The sequence below is a fragment of the Tubulanus polymorphus genome, chromosome 6 (genome assembly GCF_964204645.1).
Source record: "Tubulanus polymorphus chromosome 6, tnTubPoly1.2, whole genome shotgun sequence".
NCBI classification, from domain to species: domain Eukaryota; kingdom Metazoa; phylum Nemertea; class Palaeonemertea; order Tubulaniformes; family Tubulanidae; genus Tubulanus; species Tubulanus polymorphus.
Genome location: NC_134030.1, coordinates 112,631 through 134,164, shown reverse-complemented (window position 1 = coordinate 134,164; position 21,534 = coordinate 112,631). Strand labels below are relative to the sequence as shown.

Below are 21,534 nucleotides of genomic sequence, written 5' to 3'. Positions count from 1 at the left end.
CCTCGTTTATATAAATATCCTGAAATTTCAAAAATCCTCACGAGAAATGTAATTTACAACTGAAAACAGTGAGCCAGAATTCGTGAAAAGTTCACATATTTTAAAGCTTCAATTTATTTAAATCTCTTACAAAATTGTGGGTTTTTTTGTCTACCATCCAGGGCCAGAAGTTCAATATTCATGTTTACGGCAAACTCTTTTTTATACGTGTTAGCTATATATTTAATACCCGTGGTACCCCAGGGCAGTAAAGGGTACCTCTAGAGGCGACCCTGGCATGTTAGGGTTTATACAGTACCCTAAAACAGTAAAGGGTACCTCTAGAGGCGGCTCTGGCATGTTAGGGTTTATACAGTACCCTAGAACAGTAAAGGGTACCTCTAGAGGCGGCTCTGGCATGTTAGGGTTTATACAGTACCCCAGGGCAGTAAAGGGTACCTCTAGAGGCGGCTCTGGCATGTTAGGGTTTATACAGTACCCTAAAACAGTAAAGGGTACCTCTAGAGGCGGCTCTGGCATGTTAGGGTTTATACAGTACCCTAGAACAGTAAAGGGTACCTCTAGAGGCGGCTCTGGCATGTTAGGGTTTATACAGTACCCTAGAACAGTAAAGGGTACCTCTAGAGGCGGCTCTGGCATGTTAGGATGTATATATGAATATGAGGTGCTGTATCGATTTTTCTCTGTGCTCTTGTATACATTTGTATTAAATACGACAGTTTTCTTCTTTTTTTTAGTTATTATTATTTTTATTTAGTCCGTCAACAGTTCACGCGGGTTATTTATTATTAGTATAGTCTGTGTGTAAACCGCTGTGACGAGCAGTGACGTCACGCGTCTGCTATGCTAGCCTGTATTGTCTGCTTGTGCCGTATTTTTTAAGTCTCTCTTGTAGAAATAAATGCCTTGTTTTTTCTATGATAAATTCAAAAAGTAAATAAAGTTCTTGCCAGTGTCCAAAACTTCCGTGTTTATTTTAATGGTTATTTTGATTTTTTCATTCTCGGTGATCGCTTTCACGATTTCAATCAGTGGAGCAGCCCATCCCCGACCTGGAGCAGACCATCGCATCCGGAGTGGCTTGGTTCCTAATATTCTGAATCCATTTCTCACTAATTTCGATCCACAATTCAAATCGTTTCCATTCTCCTGATTTTCTCTTTTTCTTGCGCCATGATGTAATCATAATAATCCATGTCGTTAACGGCTGCGATTGTTGAAATGCCGTGGTTTCTATGACGATTTTGCGTCCTCTTCAGCCAATAGATGATGAGAATTGTTGACAGGACAACCATTAGAACTACAAAACTTCCTCCCCACGATAATAGGTGGCGTGACATCAACTGAAATTATACACGGTTATAAACTGTTAGTTTGAGTCCCATGTTCCCAATTCCACGGCCAAAAATAAGACATCGAAAAAATTTGCAGGACGCACTGCTGGATGTAGACTCCAGTAAAAAGCCTCAGCCTCTTGCTGAGTTCTGGCCTTGAGACTTGGAGGCCCCGGTTTGGATTAAACTAATCCTCCAGTTCTATAGGGTCTGGGGCAGGGAGGTCAATTTTAGTGGGTCCCCGTCAGACGGTTGCCAACCAGTCGTAACCATAACTGGTCACTACACTTCACCAGACAAACTCACGATTTTGTCAATCACTACTGGTCTATGGTCTAGTGGTTAGCATGCTCGCCTGGCATGCTTGAGGTGCCGAGTTCGAGTCTTGCTAGGGTTAGGGTTATCAGCGACCTCTATGGTTAGGTTTACGAACGACCTAGGGTTAGGGTAATTGGGGTCAGGTTGCTTTCGTCAGGATATCCGCGACACGCGTATATGGATACTTTTGCCTAACTTTTATAATGAGGAGAGAATCCCACTATCGTGAACTTTTATAATGTTTTATTTCGATAACTTGAACAATTTAAACAAAACTATTTTACTAAATTTGATAATTTATTGCTCGGTTGCCACACGAGACTGTGCTGGAATATATTCGTTATTCCAATCTGGTTACTGCCTCGTGCTGAGACCTACAACATCCTAGAATTGTTGTGCAAATAGTCTTTAAATGATTATAGGTCAATCCAGGGTCGATATCTATTATCGATCTAATTAGATCAACAAATTATACATACTACTGCGATTCCTATATCAGCGAAACCAAATCAGTTCCATTTTTTCCTGTAATCTTTAAATCCGTTTTAATTAAAGCGTTTTAGTTAAAGAAACAAACAATAATAGGGCAAAAAACTGGTGGGTTTTTGGGGAACTGAGGATATGGTCCCGCTGATTTGGACAATGTATAGTGAAAGAGTCACCCCCCCCCCCCCACCACTCCTTCCCCCGTGCGACGATCTCATGTCATGAACTTTCAAGATATTCAGTTCATATTTGGGTGCCTCCTCCAGTACTCTCTCTCTCTCGATCCTAGGCGCCCTCGAGAACCAACCCAGGCCTCCTCCTTCCCACCCTATCGATAACCGGACCTCACCTCAGTTTTAACAATTGTTGCCCTGATAACGGATACCGCCGGGATGAATGTTTCATTGTTAGCACGGCCGGTGTCGAACCCGAGTCCTACAGCAGTTCGTGTGACAGTCATCAGTATCATCCAAACACTGAACACGACCCCGCGGCCGCAGTTAACCGGATCCATTGTCTTAATGTCTCAGTCAGTATTAATTATAACTAGTTCTACTGCATGGACACCTGATCCGCTGCTGTAAATACAGTCGTTACTGGTTCATTAGGTCATTAATCAGCTGATAATCAGCTGATATATCGTGTCTGCCGTGGCCACCACTAAACACACGCGCCCGGTCCGGACCATTTACCAGTTACCGTACAACTGAAGGAAAGCAGTTCGTCTGCGAACGGAGACGCAGCCTCCAGTCGAATCCCTCCTCACTCTGGCTGATCGGGCCAACGGCCCCGGCACCCGCCTGCAGCGGGGTGATGGGGGCTAGTTTTCTATCCCAAATGATCGAATGAAAATACATTTGTTCCGGCAGAGAATCTGGGCTGGACTCGTTGGTCCAAGACAGTGGTTCAGTGTCCAGGCAAGAAAAAATAAAATTTGGAGGACCCGGGCATCGATCCCGGTACCTCTCGCATGCTAAGCGAGCGCTCTACCATCTGAGCTAGCCCCCCGTTATAACTATTCCGCTCGAATGAAATTTCTTTTCGAAGACGGTCGTCAAATCTGTGACAATTGACAAACCAGGCACGTGCGACAGCCCGCCCGGCGCGTGACAGCCCGCCTGATTATCGTCAATTCAGTTTCTAGTTCTCAATTTGTGTGAGTAATTCATGCGGGTCATGTGACCGATAATCAGTCATGTGACTGACATCAATCGCCGCCATTTTGTAATGACAAGAACCCGGAAGTAAAAGAAGATAGACCAAACCCCGAAACAAGAGAAAAGAGACCAATTTTAGAGACGTTAAGCGGTAAGAATTGATTCATAGAATAGCGAAATAATTGAATGAAATGTGCATGAAATTGTTGAGATGAAGAGAATGATGTTTTTAGCGCTGGTGATGACACTGTCACTGACAGGAGACACTGACTACTGTCACTGTCAGTTGGTGTCAGAGAATCACTGCTCCTCATCAGCTCACTAGTTTCTGGTTGTCGACCGTCGTATTGTGAGAGTCTGTAGCTCTCCCCTCCCCCTCACTCACTCGTGGATCAGTGAATCATGTTAGTTTCGCTAACCCCGACCCTCCCCTTGCTCGCTAATAGAATCATCTGTTTAAACAGACGCTGGAACCGGATAAAGATATATGAAACACAGCTTCATTTAAATCTGTCCCGGCGGAGGAAGGTCGAGGGAGAGAGGGCAGAGAAAGACGAGGAGGGGAGAGAGAGGGGGAGCGGGAAAGAGCGAGTCAAGAAAAGGGAGGGGTTCAAAGAAACGGAGAAATAGAGAGGGAGATTAGAAAGGGAGAGGGGAGAGATAGGAAGAGGGTGTGTCTGGTGACACTTGCTCTGGCATGCTAGTATTTGTAACAGATGTTCAAATTGTTGATATTGATTTTATAAATAAAAGTCACAGCTGTTTCAGGCAGGAGGGGTGATAGGTATCTATGTAGATACCTAACAGAGGAGTGATAGCTATCTAGGCAGATACCTGATAGAGGAGTGATAGCCTGTCACCCCTCTTCCCTTCACCTCTCCCCTTCCCCCTCTTCCCTTCCCCCTCTGTCTAAATACAGTAATAGATGGGTGATAGCTATCTACACAGATACCTAATAGAGGAGTGACAGCCTGTCCCCCCTTCTCCCTCTCCCCTTCTCCCCCGTCTCTGTCAATGTTGTATTTATTTTCTCAGCTGTTTATATTTAAATCTCGTCATATTTGCTTCAATATTTGCTTTGTAACCTAACGCCCCCTAGTATCACCTACCTGTACTACTCCGTCGAGAATTCATCATCATCATCATCATCGTTCCTCGTTAGAAGGTGTGAAAATCTTTCCCTTTATACAGTGGCGCCCCCTGTGTCACTCTGTACATGGTCGGTGGCGCCGTCTATGTGTGAATGCGTGTATTATGTTGTTATGATTAATTGTATATATATATATATAATAAATGTTTAACTACAGAATTCAATAAACAAAAATCATGGATTATTCCGTTCATATTCTCGATGTAAGTTCATTATATATAATTATTTAAATTAATTATTAATGTATTGGATTATTATTCTGATAATTATTATAATATGATTTTTAAAGTTGCCAGTTGAATATGTCCATCGGTCTGTTTTCTCTCCATCCAGGGATTTATTACGAGTAGTGAATTTTATTTCAAATATATCTTTCACATTTCATTATTTACGTTTACAAGTTATAACTCACTACCCAGGGGCTACTTTATGCGTTGTCGGTTTGTTTCTGCCCCTGGTATGTGAGGGTCAATTGGATCATGTTTTTTGGTATCCTCACCCACCCAGGTGGCAGCATCAGCTGGTAACGCAAACCCTGGTATGTGAGTGTCGAGGACATGTCCAATTGGCATGTGCTGCAGCTGCTGCTGCTGCTGCTGCTGCTGCTGCAGCTGCTGCTGCTTCTGGTGCTGGCTACGCTTTGTATAATTCAATCATTGCTTTGTTCACTATTTTTTTCTTATCACAAATAATGTTGAATGGTTCCCTAGTTCTCTTTGCCGCCTAAAGGGGTCGCTTTAATAGGGGTCAGGGTTCACTCTGATATTCACTTGCCAGGGGTAACTTTAATCATATTCTTTTCATTTACACCAATTGATGCCTCTGTTTTTTGCTTGTTTCACTATAATCTCTATATTCTGGATCGGTAGTTTGTGCAGCTGTGGTCTATTACTTTTGGCGGCTGCTGCTGCTGGTGCTGCTGCGGCTGCTGCTGCTGGTGCTGCTGCTGCTGCTGCGGCTGCTGCTGCTGCTACTGCTGCGGCTGGTGCTGCTGCTACTGCTGGTGCTGCTGCTGCGGCTGCTGCTGCTGCTGCTGCGGCTGGTGCTGCTGCAGCTGCTGCTGCTGCTGCTGCTGTTGCTGTTGCTGCGGCTGCTGCTACTGCTGGTGCTGCTGCTGCTGCTGCGGCTGCTGCTGCGGCTGCTGCTACTGCTGCTGCTGCTGCTGCTGCGGCTGCTGCTGCTGCGGCTGCTGCTACTGCTACTGCTGGTGCTGCTGCTGCGGCTGCTGCTGCTGCTGCTGCGGCTGGTGCTGCTGTAGCTGCTGCTGCTGCTGGTGCTGCTGCTGGTGCTGCTGCTGCTGCTGCTGCTGCTGCTGCTGCTGCTGCTGCTGCTGCTGCGGCTGCTGCTGCTGCTGCTACTGCTGGTGCTGCTGCTGCTGCTGCGGCTGCTGCTGCTGCGGCTGCTTCTGTGGGTTGAATATGGTTGAAATCTGGTTCATGGGTTTAAAAAGTTATTCTGCTGTGATAAATCCCTGTGCCCGTGTGTGTGTGCCTGTCTATACCCGTGTGATCTACCTGGTGGTGTGCCCGTGCCCGGTGTGCGTGTGCCCGTGCCCGGTGTGCTGCTCTGTGATACCGTTATAAAGCGTGTACTCGCTCTGAGTGCCGAGCGTTCGTTGTTGTCGTGGTTATTGAAATGTATTCTATTGATTTTTATTGTATTGTTGGTGGTAGACGTAATTAACTCTATTATAGAGGTAACCATGGTAACTATATAATCGGCATCAATAGCTACCATATACTGTATCGACCCGGTCGTCAGCGGCAACCGTCTGCTGCTGTATTATTGATCACGTCCCAACATTCAATGAATTTCACGATTACATTTTAGAGGTTTTTTTTGTAGGAGAAAAGTTAGAACAGACGCACTAAAATTTCACTAGAATTTCACTAGAATTTAACTAAAATTTCACTAGAATTTCACTAGAATTTAACTATAATTTCACTGGAATTCACTAAAATTTTAATAGCCTTTTAGCTGAATTTCACTAGAATTTTTACTACTATTTAACTAGAATCTCACAGACTAGGGTCAAGCGTCATGAAAAACCCCTTCCCCTCAGTTGCGCCCTCTATAATCAATAAGATAAACACTTGTAATTATATTTCAGACGGGAGGAAGTAGAAAGATGGGTTCATTATTCCGTAGCGAAGAGATGACTTTATGTCAACTTTTCCTCCAATCAGAAGCAGCCTACGCTTGTGTATCGGAACTAGGTGAATTAGGTCTTGTTCAGTTCCGTGATGTAAGTATAGATGGCGCCGCTGTATGTGTGTCTCCCTCGCAGGGTTTGACGTGTAATGATTGTGTGTATGATTTCAGTTGAATCCTGACGTCAACGCGTTTCAACGTAAATTTGTCAATGAAGTTCGAAGATGTGACGAAATGGAACGAAAACTTAGTAAGTTATTACACTGTATTACACTGAAGTGGACTGCATTACGCTGTTTTACAGTGTAGTGGACTTTATTACGCTGTATTACACTGTAGTGGACTGTATTACACTGTTGTGGACTGTATTACACTGTATTACACTGTAGTGGACTTTATTACGCTGTATTACACTGTATTACACTGTAGTGGACTGTATTACACTGTTGTGGACTGTATTACACTGTATTACACTGTATTACACGGTTGTGGACTTTATTACACTGTATTACAGTGTAACACACTGTAGCGGACTGTATCACACTGTAATGCAGTGGTATATGCTATGGTGCGGTGTATTGCACGGTTTGTAATATATTGTAGTACACTGTAATACACTGCATTACATTGTAATACGCTGTAATACGCTGTGTTACATTGTTGTACGGTGTAAAACACTTAACTACATTGTAATACAGTATGATACAGTGTACTATAGTGTATTACACTTTGATACACTGTAATACAATGTATTTCAGTGTAACACAATTCAGTACATTGTAATACACTGTGAGACATTGTTTTATTGTGTGTTTAATTTGCAGGATTTTTGGAGAAGGAAATCAAAAAAGATGAAATTCCAATGTTAGATACTGGTGATAATCCGGATGCTCCGGCTCCAAGAGAGATGATCGATTTAGAGGTCGGTTTTACCTCCTTACACAACCTCCTGTTACCTCTCTCAGAGAGTGTGAATAACTAGCTCCATCTGGTGACTATTTCAGGCAACGTTTGAGAAGTTAGAGAACGAGATGAAGGAAGTAAATTCGAACGCTGAAGCTTTAAAACGTAATTTCCTAGAATTAACCGAACTCAAACACATCCTTCGTAAAACGCAGTCGTTCTTCGATGAGGTGAGCAGCCACTAGGGGGCATCGCGTTATCTTAAACTATTTAACAATACCTGAATAATAATTCATTATATATTTATTATTATGATTAATTGACCAGTTATTGATGATTATTGACCAGTTATTGATGATAATTGACCAGTTTTATATTGATCGAATGAAATGAAGATTGTTGTGTAAACACTAATGGCAACCTCCATCCATCTGTTACCGGGGGTTACTGCGCTCTGTTACCGGGGGTTACTATGCACCTGTATTCACTAATCTCGCTCTCATTGTTGTTTTGTCTGCTATAATTTGTGCATCACTCACATAGAAATCAACCATGTGTTTATCACAGACTATCATCCTGTCATGGATACGTGGATAATCCTGTCATGGATACACGGATAATCCTGTCATGGACACACGGATAATCCTGTCATGGATACACGGATAATCCTGTCATCGATACATGGATAATCCTGTCATGGACACACGGATAATCCTGTCATCGATACACGGATAATTCTGTCATCGATACATGGATAATTCTGTCATCGATACACGGATAATCCTGTCATCGATACACGGATAATCCTGTCATCGATACACGGATAATCCTGTCATCGATACATGGATAATCCTGTCATCGTTACATGGATAATCCTGTCATCGATACATGGATAATCCTATCATCGATACACGGATAATCCTGTCATCGATACATGGATAATCCTGTCATCGATACATGGATAATCCTGTCATGGATACACGGATAATCCTGTCATCAATACACGGATAATCCTGTCATCGATACACGGATAATCCCTCAGTAGCTTATTGATAATCCATTATCAGCCTCTTAGTTGTCAATGTTCTGGTGTTTCTATTTTATATTTCACTGAATTCTCTAAACTCTGTTTCTAAAGGTTTGTAACATCTATAACCTTTAATTATAACAAATTTAAATAAAATCAATTGAATTATGATAATTTGTATAATATTTATATTAGTGGTTTATTTCTCAGGTTCCAGTTCCACAGTTAAAAGAGTTTAAAGAGTTAACTCTTCATTTTTAATGAGTTAATTCGTAATTCGGAACAGTGTGTAACTGGATCGTGATGGTTTATTTGGTTCATTGCTTATGTATTTATATATATATATATTAATATTTGTATCTGCTTTGTACATATTCATGTCTTTTAACCATTTCTTGCTTTATTTAGTGACTGTTTTCTCATGCACCAAAAAAACTTGGGACTTGATTTAAACCTGAAGTTGTTTAACACTTAATGCTAGCTAATGAACTAATAGACATCTTCAGTGTCCATTTGATATTTATAACGAATATATCTGATATTTCTAAGTGCAATACGTATCCAATACATGTCTACAAAACTGATATATCTGATATTTTGAACTGATATCTCAAACTGCCATATCTGGTATTTCAAACTGATATATCGGATATATATATATATATATATATATATATATATATATGTATATATGTATATTAGTGTGAGTTGTTGTATAATGTTTTGCATGTGTTTTTAAATGCACCACTCACTCACTCACTGACACTGACTCTCACAGTGAGACAGTAAGCTGTAGGGACGGGTCAAATATATAACAGAGATTGTTGATTAATAAACGGGGGTTGCCATGTTTGTTCACACTAGGCTGAATTACATCATCAGGCAATGCACGATCCAACAATGACTGAAGAGAATGTCGGGTTGCTAGGCGAGGAAGGTTTACGCGCCGGTGGACAAGCGTTACGTCTCGGGTGAGGAGCAAATTAATTATAAACATCGACTGTAGATGGCGCCCCACCTGCCTGTGTATAAGTATCACACTGATATATTGAGGGAGGAGGGAGTGTCAGGAGGGAGTGTCAGAAGGGAGGAAGGAGTGTTATGAGGGAGGGGGTCAGGAGGAGGAGGGGAGGGAGTGAATGATTGTTTTAAATTGTGCTTCGTTTTTTTCGGTGGTTGACATTTTTTTCTGATTATTAAAATTCAATTAATTTTATAATTCATTTCTTTACGCACTATAAACAATAATCCTGGAGTAAAATATAAATCACGTTTTTTATGTGTGTTCTAACAATATAGAAAACACCAGAACATCTACATTTATACCCGGTGTTAGTTTAAGAGATTATAGCAGCATGCGCCACCTACCCGTACCCTGACACACTACCACAATAATCAATATTATTGATCGCTCGCTAGCGGTATATATATATATATATATATTTTTGTTGCTATTATTAGCAAGAGCAGACACTATCAGAGGACGCGCATGAAATACTGATAAATCAAGATGTAATAGAATTACAACAAGCTACAGGTCCTGTACGGTTCGGGTAAGCCTTTCAATTAGACCAATCACCCTCTTTTCATTCAGGGGGACTTCGTTCAATGAGGGGATACCACTCGATGGACTAATGAGGGGGATATCCCTCGATGGACTAATGAGGGGATACCACTCGATGGACTAATGAGGGATACCCCTCGATGGACTAATTAGTTTAATGAGGGGATACCCCTGGAGGGGTTTTATCAGGGGATACCCCTCGATGGCGATTGAGGGGATACCTCTCGAGGGATTTAATGAGGGGATACCTCTCGAGGAGTTCAATGAGGGGATACCCCTCAAGGGGTTTAATGAGGGATACCCCTCGATGGACTAATGGGGGATACCCCTCGAGGGTGTAATCAATAGTGTGTGGTACTTATATACAGTGTTAGTGGTGTATCTACAGGAGGCCCGCTGTCTTATTTGTATTCAAATCAGTTTGTCGTACCGTTGCTATGGATGATTGGTATTGTTGGTTTGTAGTTTTGTTGCCGGGGTGATACATAGAGAGAGGTTACCGGCGTTTGAGAGGATGTTATGGAGGGCGTGTAGAGGTAACGTGTTCCTGAAACAGGCTGAGATTGATACACCGTTAGAGGACCCGGTCACCGGTGAGGAAGTGAGGAAATCTGTATTCATCATCTTCTTCCAAGGAGATCAATTAAAAACACGAGTCAAGAAAATCTGTGAGGGGTGAGTTTGATATCTGATCTCTTGATCTGATTGGTTTAATATTCCTCTCTCGATCTGATTGGTTGAATATTCCTCTCTCGATCTGATTGGTTGAATATTCCTCTCTTTATCTGATTGGTTGATATTAATAGATTCCGTGCTACACTGTACCCGTGCCCGGAGACGCCCGCTGAACGCAGGGAGATGGCTGTCGGAGTAATGACTAGAATTGATGATTTAAACACTGTAAGTTAAACCAGGACTATCAGAATACTACCGGTGTATATTTAACTATAGGATTATACCGGTATATATGTATGTAATAACAGGTATTAGGACAGACTCAGGATCATCGACACAGAGTTCTGGTCGCGGCTGCTAAGAATATTAAAGTATGGTTCATTAAAGTGCGTAAGATTAAAGCGATCTATCACACGTTGAACATGTTTAATTTAGACGTTACTCAGAAATGTCTAATCGCTGAATGCTGGTGCGCCGTGTCTGACCTCGATAAAATACAACTGGCTCTACGTCGCGGAACGGTTAGTATTGTCGTCGCTATAGGTTACGCCGATCGTTCAGTGTTTATAGTTGCTATGATACTGATTGTTCTAGGAGAGGAGTGGTAGTAGCGTGCCGTCGATTCTGAATAGAATGATCACTAAACAGGACCCACCGACGTATCATCGCACTAATAAACTAACTGAGGCGTTTCAGAATATCATAGACGCGTATGGTGTGGCTAATTATCGAGAAGCTAATCCGGGTTAGTTCTGCCGCATATATCATCTCATTATCTCATCATATCACGTGTTATCTCGATATATCACAGTATCTTGATATCATCTTGATATTCTTCGCTTTATCTCGTTATATCATGTAATTTCTAAATATAATGTTCTTCATCTTGATATATCATGTTTTATCTCGACATACCATGTATTTTCTTGATATATCATATATTATCTCGATATTCCGTGTATTATCTGGATATATCATATATTATCTCGATATTCCGTGTATTATCTGGATATATCATATATTATCTCGATATACAGTGTATTATCTGGATATATCATGTATTATATCGATATACCGTGTATTATCTTGATATATCATGTATTATATCGATATATCATGTATTATATCGATATACCGTGTATTATCTTGATATATCATGTATTATATAGATATATCATGTATTGTATCGATATATCATGTATTATCTCGATATATCATGTATTATATCGATATATCATGTATTATATCGATATATCATGTATTATATCGATATATCATGTATTATATCGATATATCATGTATTATATAGATATATCATGTATTATATCGGTATATCATGTATTATATAGATATATCATAGATTATATCGATATATCATGGATTATATCGATATATCATGTATTATATCGATATATCATGTATTATATCGATATATCATGGATTATATCGATATATCATGTATTATATCGATATATCATGGATTATATCGATATATCATGGATTAGATCGATATATCATGTATTATATCGATATATCATGTATTATATCGATATATCATGTATTATATCGATATATCATGTATTATATCGATATATCATGCATCGTTTGAATATTTTGCAGCATTATTTACGATAATCTCGTTCCCGTTCCTGTTCTCTGTGATGTTCGGTGATACCGGTCACGGGTTTATCATGTTTCTGTTCGGACTGTGGATGGTCGTCAAGGAAAAATCATTGATGGCTAAAAAAATTGACGATGAGGTAAAAAAATAGAAATTATTGAACTGAAATGATAAATCAATGATGAATTATTCTGATTGTTGATGTTGATGCTGTTCAGGTTGGCCCTTGATCTGGAAAACCTTTAAAACTCAGAGAATCAGGAAAATCAGGGGGGAAAATGAGGGAATTTGACAAATTTTGTGACAAAGCTGATAAACTCGAAGAATTTCTGATATGTTATTGACCACACGTTTGTTTATCAGTAGATGAGTCATGAAATTTTAAACCAGGAATTCCTTGAATTAGTAAGTGGCGCCACCTGCTGATTATGTTGCTGTTGTTGATATTGTAGATATGGAAGATGTTTTTTGGAGGCCGGTATATAATTCTATTGATGGGAATATTCTCAGTTTATTCTGGAATGATGTACAACGATATATTCTCGAAATCGTTTAATATATTCGGTTCCGCTTGGTCTCCTAATTACACGTACGTATACATTCCCGGACTCGTTCCCGGATCGAAACACCGACCCGCGTTTTAACTCGGTTATGACTATTTTCAGGATGAGCGTTTTGAAGGATCCTAATCTACGGAGTTTAACGATGAGTCCGAATTCTAAAGCCGGTTTTTACAGTACCGGGTCTCCTTACCCATTCGGATTAGACCCTGTAAGTTTATGTACACCTACCCCTGACCAGTGATGTGTACACCTACCCCTGACCGGTGATAAGTACACCTACCCCTGACCGGTGATGTGTACACCTACCCCTGACCGGTGATAAGTACACCTACCCCTGACCGGTGATGTGTACACCTACCCCTGACTGGTGATAAGTACACCTACCCCTGACCGGTGATGTGTACACCTACCCCTGACCGGTGATGTGTACACCTACCCCTGACTGATTCATCGTTTTATTCTATATATTGTAGGCATGGCAACTAGCGAGCAATAAGATCACATTTTTGAATTCGTTTAAAATGAAGATTTCAGTAATTTTTGGAATCACTCAAATGTTGTTCGGTGTTATATTGAGCGCCTTTAATCACAGGTACGTATTGAGATGGCCCCTCCATCTACCCATACACCCTCATGAGATGCCCCCTCCATCTACCCATACACCCTCATGAGATGCCCCCTCAATCTACCCAAACACCCTCATGAGATGCCCCCCATACACAATAATGAAATTAAACTAGCGCAGATCAATTCAAATAAAATTAATGAATTGTTTGTTTATTTCAGATACTTCCGCAACAGATTGAATTTATTTTGTGAATTTATTCCACAAGTGATATTTCTGTTGGCAATATTTGGTTATTTGGTTGTATTGATATTCTATAAGTGGATAGCTTACAGCGGTGACAACTCCTACGATGCACCCAGTCTATTGATCGGTAAGCAATCTAATTATCAGCATTCAAGGGGTGGCTCCATTTGGCAGATTGGCTCAAGGGATGGCTCCATGCTACAGATAGTCTGAATGGGTGGCTCCATGCATCTGATTGTCTGAAGGAGTAGCTCCAGGCAGCTGATTGTCTAAAGGGGTAGCTCCATGCTGTAGATTGTCTGAAGGAGTGACTCCATGCTGCATAGCATAGTCTGAAAGGGTGGCTCCATGCTGCAGATAGTCTGAGTGGGTGGCTCCGGGCTGCTGATTGAACTGTACTGTTTCTAACTCAAGATTAATTTCTTGTATTTTACAGATTTGATCAATATGTTTCTGTTTAAATATCCCACACCACCGGCAGCTCCGGCTATTCGACCTTTCTATAAGGCTCAACAAGGAGTTCAAACATTTCTCGTGATGTTAGCATTAGCTTGTATTCCGTGGATGTTACTTATTAAACCATTCTATCTGAGACATCTTCACAAGAACAGAGTTCAGGTTAGTCGCAGCGGGTCCCTTCCGCAAAAACATTGTTTTCAATATTCAATTTAAATAATATGAAAGGTAGAATTCTTGATTATTTTAAAGTATAAAAACTAGTTTTCACAATTGAATCTAAATCTATTTAACAAATTATTGAAACATGAAATTGTAAACACAGTGAAATCGGTTGTATGTATACATATTTCACAGCAGCAGCAGCGGCGGCCATTTTGAATTACATCACGGTTAATATCATTGCTCAATGGTTTCACATGATCCAAGATGGCCGCCGCTGCTGTTTAAATATGAAATAGCTGTGTATTTTACGTTAACGTATTTGTATATCTACTAAGAATCCTCGACCCCCCTCCTCCCCTCCCTCTGAACTCCCCGCCTCCCTCTCAGGTTTCACAGCTCCTCAATATTAAAACTATTCATTATTTTTCAGTTATTTTCAAAAGTTGTCGCAGAATTTACGGTTGTTTTTTAATGAATATTGATTGAATTTTGATTGTTGTAATATTTTCTGAATAGCGACGACTGCCGGTGAACGGACATCGGGAAACCATGACGACCGACGCGGTGATTCACCACGACGACACGGGAGCAGTGTTGATAGAGGAGGATGATGAAGAGGAGGTGATCATCAGCATCATCTTACAGTGGTTACAGTCGCCATTAGCAACAATTGTTGACAAGCGATGAAATCGTCACAATTGTTTATAGTGCGTTCTGTAACTACTGTAAACTATATACAGTTTATAACCGCTTGTACCGGCTCATGCTGCCACCTGGTGTAGGGCCTTCTAACTAATTACTACTCGTCCCGTCCAGCCCCCCCTCCCTCTCCCGGTCTACCTCTCTTCTAACACATGTTAATTAAGAAGGGGGCGTGATTAGAATTTGATTATTTTGATTGATTGACAGCTGCCTCATCTATCGGTGAATTCTGGTGATATTTCTGTCGATGGTGATTTGAATAAAGAAGTTGAATCAGGATTTAATGAACAACAGGAAGTAGAAGAGGTGAATCTAACCGTCCAACTCCAACTTTTATTGTCTATCTATTGATGTTGTAATATTGAGGGTCTCTACCGAGGGGGGGGGTATACCGCTTTAGTTCGGTTTAGTAATACACTATTGATGTTGTAATATTGAGGGTCTCTACCGAGGGGGGGCGGTGGGTATACTGCTTTTGTTGGGTTTAGTAATACAAAGTAGGGGGTGTATAGGGTGGGGGGTTAGTTTTGGGGGATTAAAGGGGGGTTAGTGCATGGTTCTCTGCTGTGTGTTAAGTGTAGCTTGTTGTTAATCACTAATGAATAGAATTGTCTGTATGAGGGCTTACTGCTGTTCCACTGTGGAAGGGAAGGAGGGTACCGCACTGTGTGTTCCACTGTGGAAGGGAAGGGGGTACAATTGTTCCACTGTGGAAGGGAAGGAGGGTACCGCACTGTGTGTTCCACTGTGGAAGGGAAGGAGGATACTGCACTGTGTGTTCCACTGTGGAAGGGAAGGAGGGTACCGCACTGTGTGTTCCACTGTGGAAGGGAAGGAGGATACCGCACTGTGTGTTCCACTGTGGAAGGGAAGGAGGGTACCGCACTGTGTGTTCCACTGTGGAAGGGAAGGAGGGTACTGCACTGTGTGTTCCACTGTGGAAGGGAAGGAGGATACCGCACTGTGTGTTCCACTGTGGAAGGGAAGGAGGGTACCGCACTGTGTTCCACTGTGGAAGGGAAGGAGGGTACTGCACTGTGTTCCACTGTGGAAGGGAAGGGGGTACAATTGTTCCACTGTGGAAGGGAAGGAGGGTACCGCACTGTGTTCCACTGTGGAAGGGAAGGAGGGTACCGCACTGTGTGTTCCACTGTGGAAGGGTAGAGGGTACCGCACTGTGTGTTCCACTGTGGAAGATGGATCTTCACTATTTCCACTTTCCTCTTGCACTTTCTCTCTTAATATTGTAAATCATTCTCAATGAATTAAGATTCCTTAAGAAATTTATGAATAAATTTAGTTTCTACTTGTTACAATAGGTGTCTCACCTAAAGGAAAATCATCCAATAGAAGTATGTACATAGTGTATATATAGATCTATATATGTAGGTTGGGGGTAATTATAGAGCTATTTAATGGAAAGTTAAAGTGCTCTGAGGGCTATTATTATTATTATTATTATTATTATTATTAATTTATTACGGTATTATTATTAAACCTGTATATATCGGGTTGTTGTATTCTGATGGTTGTAGGAATTTAGGGCAATCTGTGATGAGTTAAATAGTTAGCGTAAAATCGGATACAGCTGTTAAACTCATTGAGTTAAATAGCTAGCGTATAATCGGATACAGCTGTTAAACTCATTGAGTTAAATAGTTAGCGTATAATCCGATACAGCTGTTAAACTCATTGAGTTAAATAGCTAGCGTATAATCGGATACAGCTGTTAAACTCATTGAGTTAAATAGCTAGCGTATAATCGGATACAGCTGTTAAACTCATTGAGTTAAATAGTTAGCGTATAATCCGATACAGCTGTTAAACTCATTGAGTTAAACAGCTAGCGTATAATCGGATACAGCTGTTAAACTCATTGAGTTAAATAGCTAGCGTATAATCGGATACAGCTGTTAAACTCATTGAGTTAAATAGTTAGCGTATAATTGGATACAGCTGTTAAACTCATTGAGTTAAATAGCTAGCGTATAATTGGATACAGCTGTTAAACTCATTGAGTTAAATAGCTAGCGTATAATCCGATACAGCTGTTAAACTCATTGAGTTAAATAGCTAGCGTATAATCGGATACAGCTGTTAAACTCATTGAGTTAAATAGCTAGCGTATAATCGGATACAGCTGTTAAACTCATTGAGTTTAGTTGTTTTCTTATTGAAACTGATTTTAAATATTTGTTTTGTTTTTAGTTTGATTTCGGTGAAGTATTCATTCATCAATGTATTCATACTATTGAATACTGTTTGGGATGTATTTCAAATACAGCATCGTACCTGCGTCTGTGGGCTTTGAGTTTAGCTCACGCTCGTAAGTAAAAATATCTCATCTGATATGTCGATTTAAATCCTGATTTCTCACTTTAAATCCTGATTTCTCAATTTGAATTCTGATATCTCGTGTTAAATAATGATATCTCAGTTTGAATTCTGATATCTCGGTTTGTATTCTGATATCTCAGTTCAAGTAATGATATCTCAGTTTGAATTCTGATATCTCGGTTTGTATTCTGATATCTCAGTTCAAGTAATGATATCTCAATTTGAATTATGATATCTCGGTTTAAATTCAGATATCTCTGTTTAACACGAGATATTAGAATCCAAACAATGATATCTCAGTTTAAATTCTTATATATCAGTTTAAATTCTGATATCTCAAGAAGTGTCTCGTATTATTTTGATAGAATTATCGGAGGTATTATGGAATATGGTAATGCGTATTCCGCTAGGAATGGATGGATGGATCGGAGCTCCTCTGATGATCGCTATATTCCCGTGTTGGGCTCTTGCTACTGTAGCTGTTTTATTACTGATGGAAGGATTATCAGCGTTCCTGCATACATTACGTCTTCACTGGTACGTCATCATCGCGTCTTACTGTGTCTCGCGTCTTACTGTGTCTCGTGTCTTACTGTGTCTCGCGTCTTACTGTGTCTCGCGTCTTACTGTGTCTCGCGTCTTACTGTGTCTCGCGTCTTACTGTGTCTCGCGTCTTACTGTGTCTCGTGTCTTACTGTGTCTCGCGTATTGAAATTGATTCTGATTTGTATTTTCTATTTGCAGGGTCGAATTCCAGAACAAGTTCTATTCGGGTCAAGGTTACAAGTTCGAACCGTTCTCTTTTGATTTGATGTTGGACGTTTCAACTGAAGAAGCTACAAAATAAATAATCAATAATTCAAACTAACTTATATATATATATATCTATATATAACTATCTGTATCTATGTGTGAGTAGGGGGGTTGTAGGGGGAGTGCTGTGAGAGTAGGGGGGAGTTTAGAGGGGAGGGGAGTTAAGAGGGGAGAGTGCAGTGCAGTGAAAGAAGGGGGAGTGGAATAAAGAGGGTTGGGGTAACAATGAACGAACAACCGAACTGATATTGATATTGTTCAGTATATATAGTTGTATTGATAATTAAATCTAATTGTATTAATGTTAAAATAGTTGGCAAAATTAAAAATTGATGAATTCATCAGAAAAAATAATTCTTATGTTATGCTATGTATGGGCAAACAGTGGCGCCTATAGGAGACGATTATATCCAAAACCGCCACCTAGAGGAGACATAACCAAAATAGTTCAGAGTGATCCTGATGCTGAATAGAAGATGTACAGGGGTGTCCAAGGTTCGAATCCAGTAATTACTGATACTGATGCAGAGTGGTCCTGATACTGTATAGAGGATGTACAAGGGTGTCCCGAGTTCGAACCAGGTAATTGCTGATACTGATTCGAGTGATGCTGATGCTGAATAGAGAATGTCCCGACCGTACGGTGCTGCCGCTATGCTCATCGTTAGCGGGATTTCCTGACACTAACTAAAGTCAACTCTGGCAATCGACGTGCAGACCCGTAACCCTTGCTTGCCAGAGTTGATTTATGTTAGTGTATGAAAATTCCGCTAACGATGAGCATTGCGGCAGCACCGTACGGTAAAATGTTGATATCTTTACATGTACAGGGGTGTCCTGGGTTCAAACCCAGTAATTACTGATACTGATTCAGAGTGGTCCTGATGCTGAATAGAGGATGTACAGGGGTGTCCCGGGTACAAACCCAGTAATTACTGATACTGATTCAGAGTGGTCCTGATACTGTATAGAGGATGTACAGGCGTGTCCCGAGTTCGAACCCGGTAATTACTGATACTGATTCGTGTGGTGCTGATGCCGAATAGAGAATGTCCCGCCCGTACGGTGCTGCCGCTATGCTCATCGTTAGCGGGATTTCCTGACACTAACTAAAGTCAACTCTGGCAATCGACGTGCAGACCCGTAACCCTTGCTTGCCAGAGTTGACTTATATTTATGTGAAAATTCCGCTTACGATGAGCACTAATTCGCGTCTGCGTTTAGTGTCATGTTATTCTTATAAAGTCCACTTACCGAGATTGGCGCATCGCAGCGCCTTCAGTGGAAACCTTCCAAGCGAGGCTCCGATGTTGCTTGCCTTGTACATTAATCCTCTCTCATCCGCCGACCACTGGTCAGACTGGTCGGGACTATCTTGTTCCTGGCTGATGGTCGTGTCCGCCGGGTCAGAATCCTAGTTCCTCAGTTAGGGCCAAATTCAGTTCTCGTATCTAGTCGACTAGGGAACTAATAACCGAATGCGCTTTATTTCCGAACTATTTCCAGAATATGGTTCCGACTAACTTTAATTCGGTTTCACTTAATTCGACTATATTCGCGACTAACTCCGATAACCAAAGTTCGCCCAGCGTACGACGTGGGTCACCAGTCAATTTCAGTCTCCTCGTGATGGAATGAAAATGTTTCGGAATTTTCTGCAAATTTTTCATCCCGAAACAATTGATTCCAGACAGCCGTGTAGGTTAGCTGTGTTTGTTTCAATACTCTCAATTTCGGCACAATATTTCCTATTACTCGTCGTAATAGTTACCGATATGAAATTGATTTATTTTCCTCTAGTAAAAAAATGAAGCTTTCGCAGAAAATTCCAAAACAGGTTCATTCCACAAGTTCGAATTCTGAGTATTGTCTCACTGAAGTTCTCTTCGTCAAAGAAGGCTGAAAATCGAATCTTAGTCTTAGAAGATTTCCTCAATGTCCAAGAGAAATGGGCCTGCTGCTTTCAAGGGTTCGAATCCAGCCCGAGTTGTCATGTGTCCACTGACGAAGGCTGCGACAGTGGGTCCGAATCGGGAATTAAAACACGATGTTCCCTTATTCCGTAGAGGAGCCTGGGGTATAAACCGGGTTTAGAATAATTATAACGAGACAAGAGACAAGTATAAGTATACAATATAGGTTTATTTGACGCACAAGCTTTCGCTACTAATCAGTATTTATAGGCAGACTGACACTAATTAGAGAGAACCGAGTGAGAAGAGTAATTACAAATACATAATACAATACATGGTACAATACATATTACAATATATGGTACAATACATAATATAATACATGGTACAATACATGGTACAATACATAATACAATACATATTACAATACATATATTACAATACAAAACTGAGTGAGTTGATATATGATTAATTACAGAACAACAAAATAAGTGATGTATCTGGGATGCGCGATAAAATGGCGCGAGATGAGACTTCGAAATAAAATGGCGCGAGATGAGACTTCAAAATAAAATGGCGCGAGATGAGACTTCAAAATAAAATGGCGCGTGAAAAATTTAATTCTATCATTTTAATGCGTAATATTGTATAAGTGTAAATTTGTCTATTGTTTTATATTTGTATCACTGTTATCTGTATGTGTTTTGAGGGGTTAATAGTCCAACCCCCCCTAGCTCTACATGTGTTAACGTTTATGTAGTTTCTATTATGTAGAAAAAAGTTGTCAAGTCCAAATCGTCAATTCCTCATCCTACCTCAAGCTTCGTTTTAAGGGGAGGGGGTGAGGGCGGGGGGCGCTGGAAAATTGTGAAATATATTCAAAATACCTAAGAATTAACGGTTGAAATTATGTTTTAATTGGGGGTCAAATAACTAGTTAGAACTAACATAAATTCTATCAATTCTATTTATCTACAAGAACTATTAGACATGTCATACAAGTCGCACCTGAATTTTTTCAAGCCACTCTGTCATCATCATTCAACTTCGGGTTCGATCTTCTGTGGCCCGGGGGGTCTTTTTCTTCTCACTGAAATCATGGACGTATCAACTCTAGTTGACAAGTCCACGCTTAAATATGTCCTACCTTATTCAATTCGGACCGCTCTTGTTTTCCATCAGTAAGCGAGTCTGTTGTATCTTCCATGAAGCTGTAACACTGGGTACCGGTACCTGTTAATTAAACCTAACCTAACCCTAACCTAAAGTGCAACTATTTTTTCCTAAATCTATAAAACATAATTTCGACCGCTAATGTTAAATAAATGTTCCACCTACCTTACAGCAACCTTGTAACGCGGATGAAGCAGCATTTTGAAAATGTAATC

At 40.6% G+C, this 21,534-nt stretch overlaps 2 protein-coding genes and 1 non-coding gene across 5 annotated transcripts; 1 reads left to right on the top strand and 2 right to left on the bottom strand.

Moving 5' to 3' along the window:
• Positions 1-128: 128 nt before the first annotated feature.
• LOC141907631 (uncharacterized) lies at positions 129-2,867 on the bottom strand. Its single transcript, XM_074797340.1, has 2 exons — positions 2,488-2,867; positions 129-1,343 (listed from the first exon to the last, which is right to left on the bottom strand). Exons 1-2 carry the CDS (start codon positions 2,650-2,652, stop codon positions 1,131-1,133), a joined length of 378 nt encoding a protein of 125 aa, XP_074653441.1. The 5' UTR covers positions 2,653-2,867; the 3' UTR covers positions 129-1,130.
• Positions 2,868-3,073: 206 nt separating this feature from the next.
• Trnaa-agc (transfer RNA alanine (anticodon AGC)) lies at positions 3,074-3,146 on the bottom strand. Its single transcript has one exon. It is a non-coding gene; the product is annotated as a tRNA-Ala (tRNA).
• A 215-nt stretch (positions 3,147-3,361) lies between these two features.
• On the top strand, positions 3,362-18,361 carry LOC141907620 (V-type proton ATPase 116 kDa subunit a 1-like). Of its 3 annotated transcripts, none has more exons than XM_074797327.1 (21): positions 3,362-3,446; positions 4,603-4,648; positions 6,556-6,690; positions 6,768-6,846; positions 7,421-7,518; positions 7,601-7,729; positions 9,988-10,079; positions 10,556-10,765; positions 10,897-10,990; positions 11,074-11,286; positions 11,360-11,510; positions 12,386-12,525; positions 12,839-12,975; positions 13,052-13,157; positions 13,423-13,541; positions 13,736-13,887; positions 14,197-14,378; positions 14,898-15,002; positions 17,292-17,409; positions 17,786-17,957; positions 18,165-18,361. In XM_074797327.1, the coding sequence occupies exons 2-21, from the start codon at positions 4,622-4,624 to the stop codon at positions 18,265-18,267; spliced, it is 2,562 nt and encodes an 853-aa protein (XP_074653428.1). In that variant the 5' UTR covers positions 3,362-3,446; positions 4,603-4,621; the 3' UTR covers positions 18,268-18,361. The 3 variants fall into 3 exon arrangements, with proteins under 3 accessions (XP_074653428.1, XP_074653429.1, XP_074653427.1); XM_074797328.1 differs by lacking the exon at positions 9,988-10,079 and adding an exon at positions 9,409-9,497; XM_074797326.1 differs by lacking the exon at positions 9,988-10,079 and adding an exon at positions 9,391-9,497.
• The last annotated feature ends 3,173 nt before the right edge of the window (positions 18,362-21,534 follow it).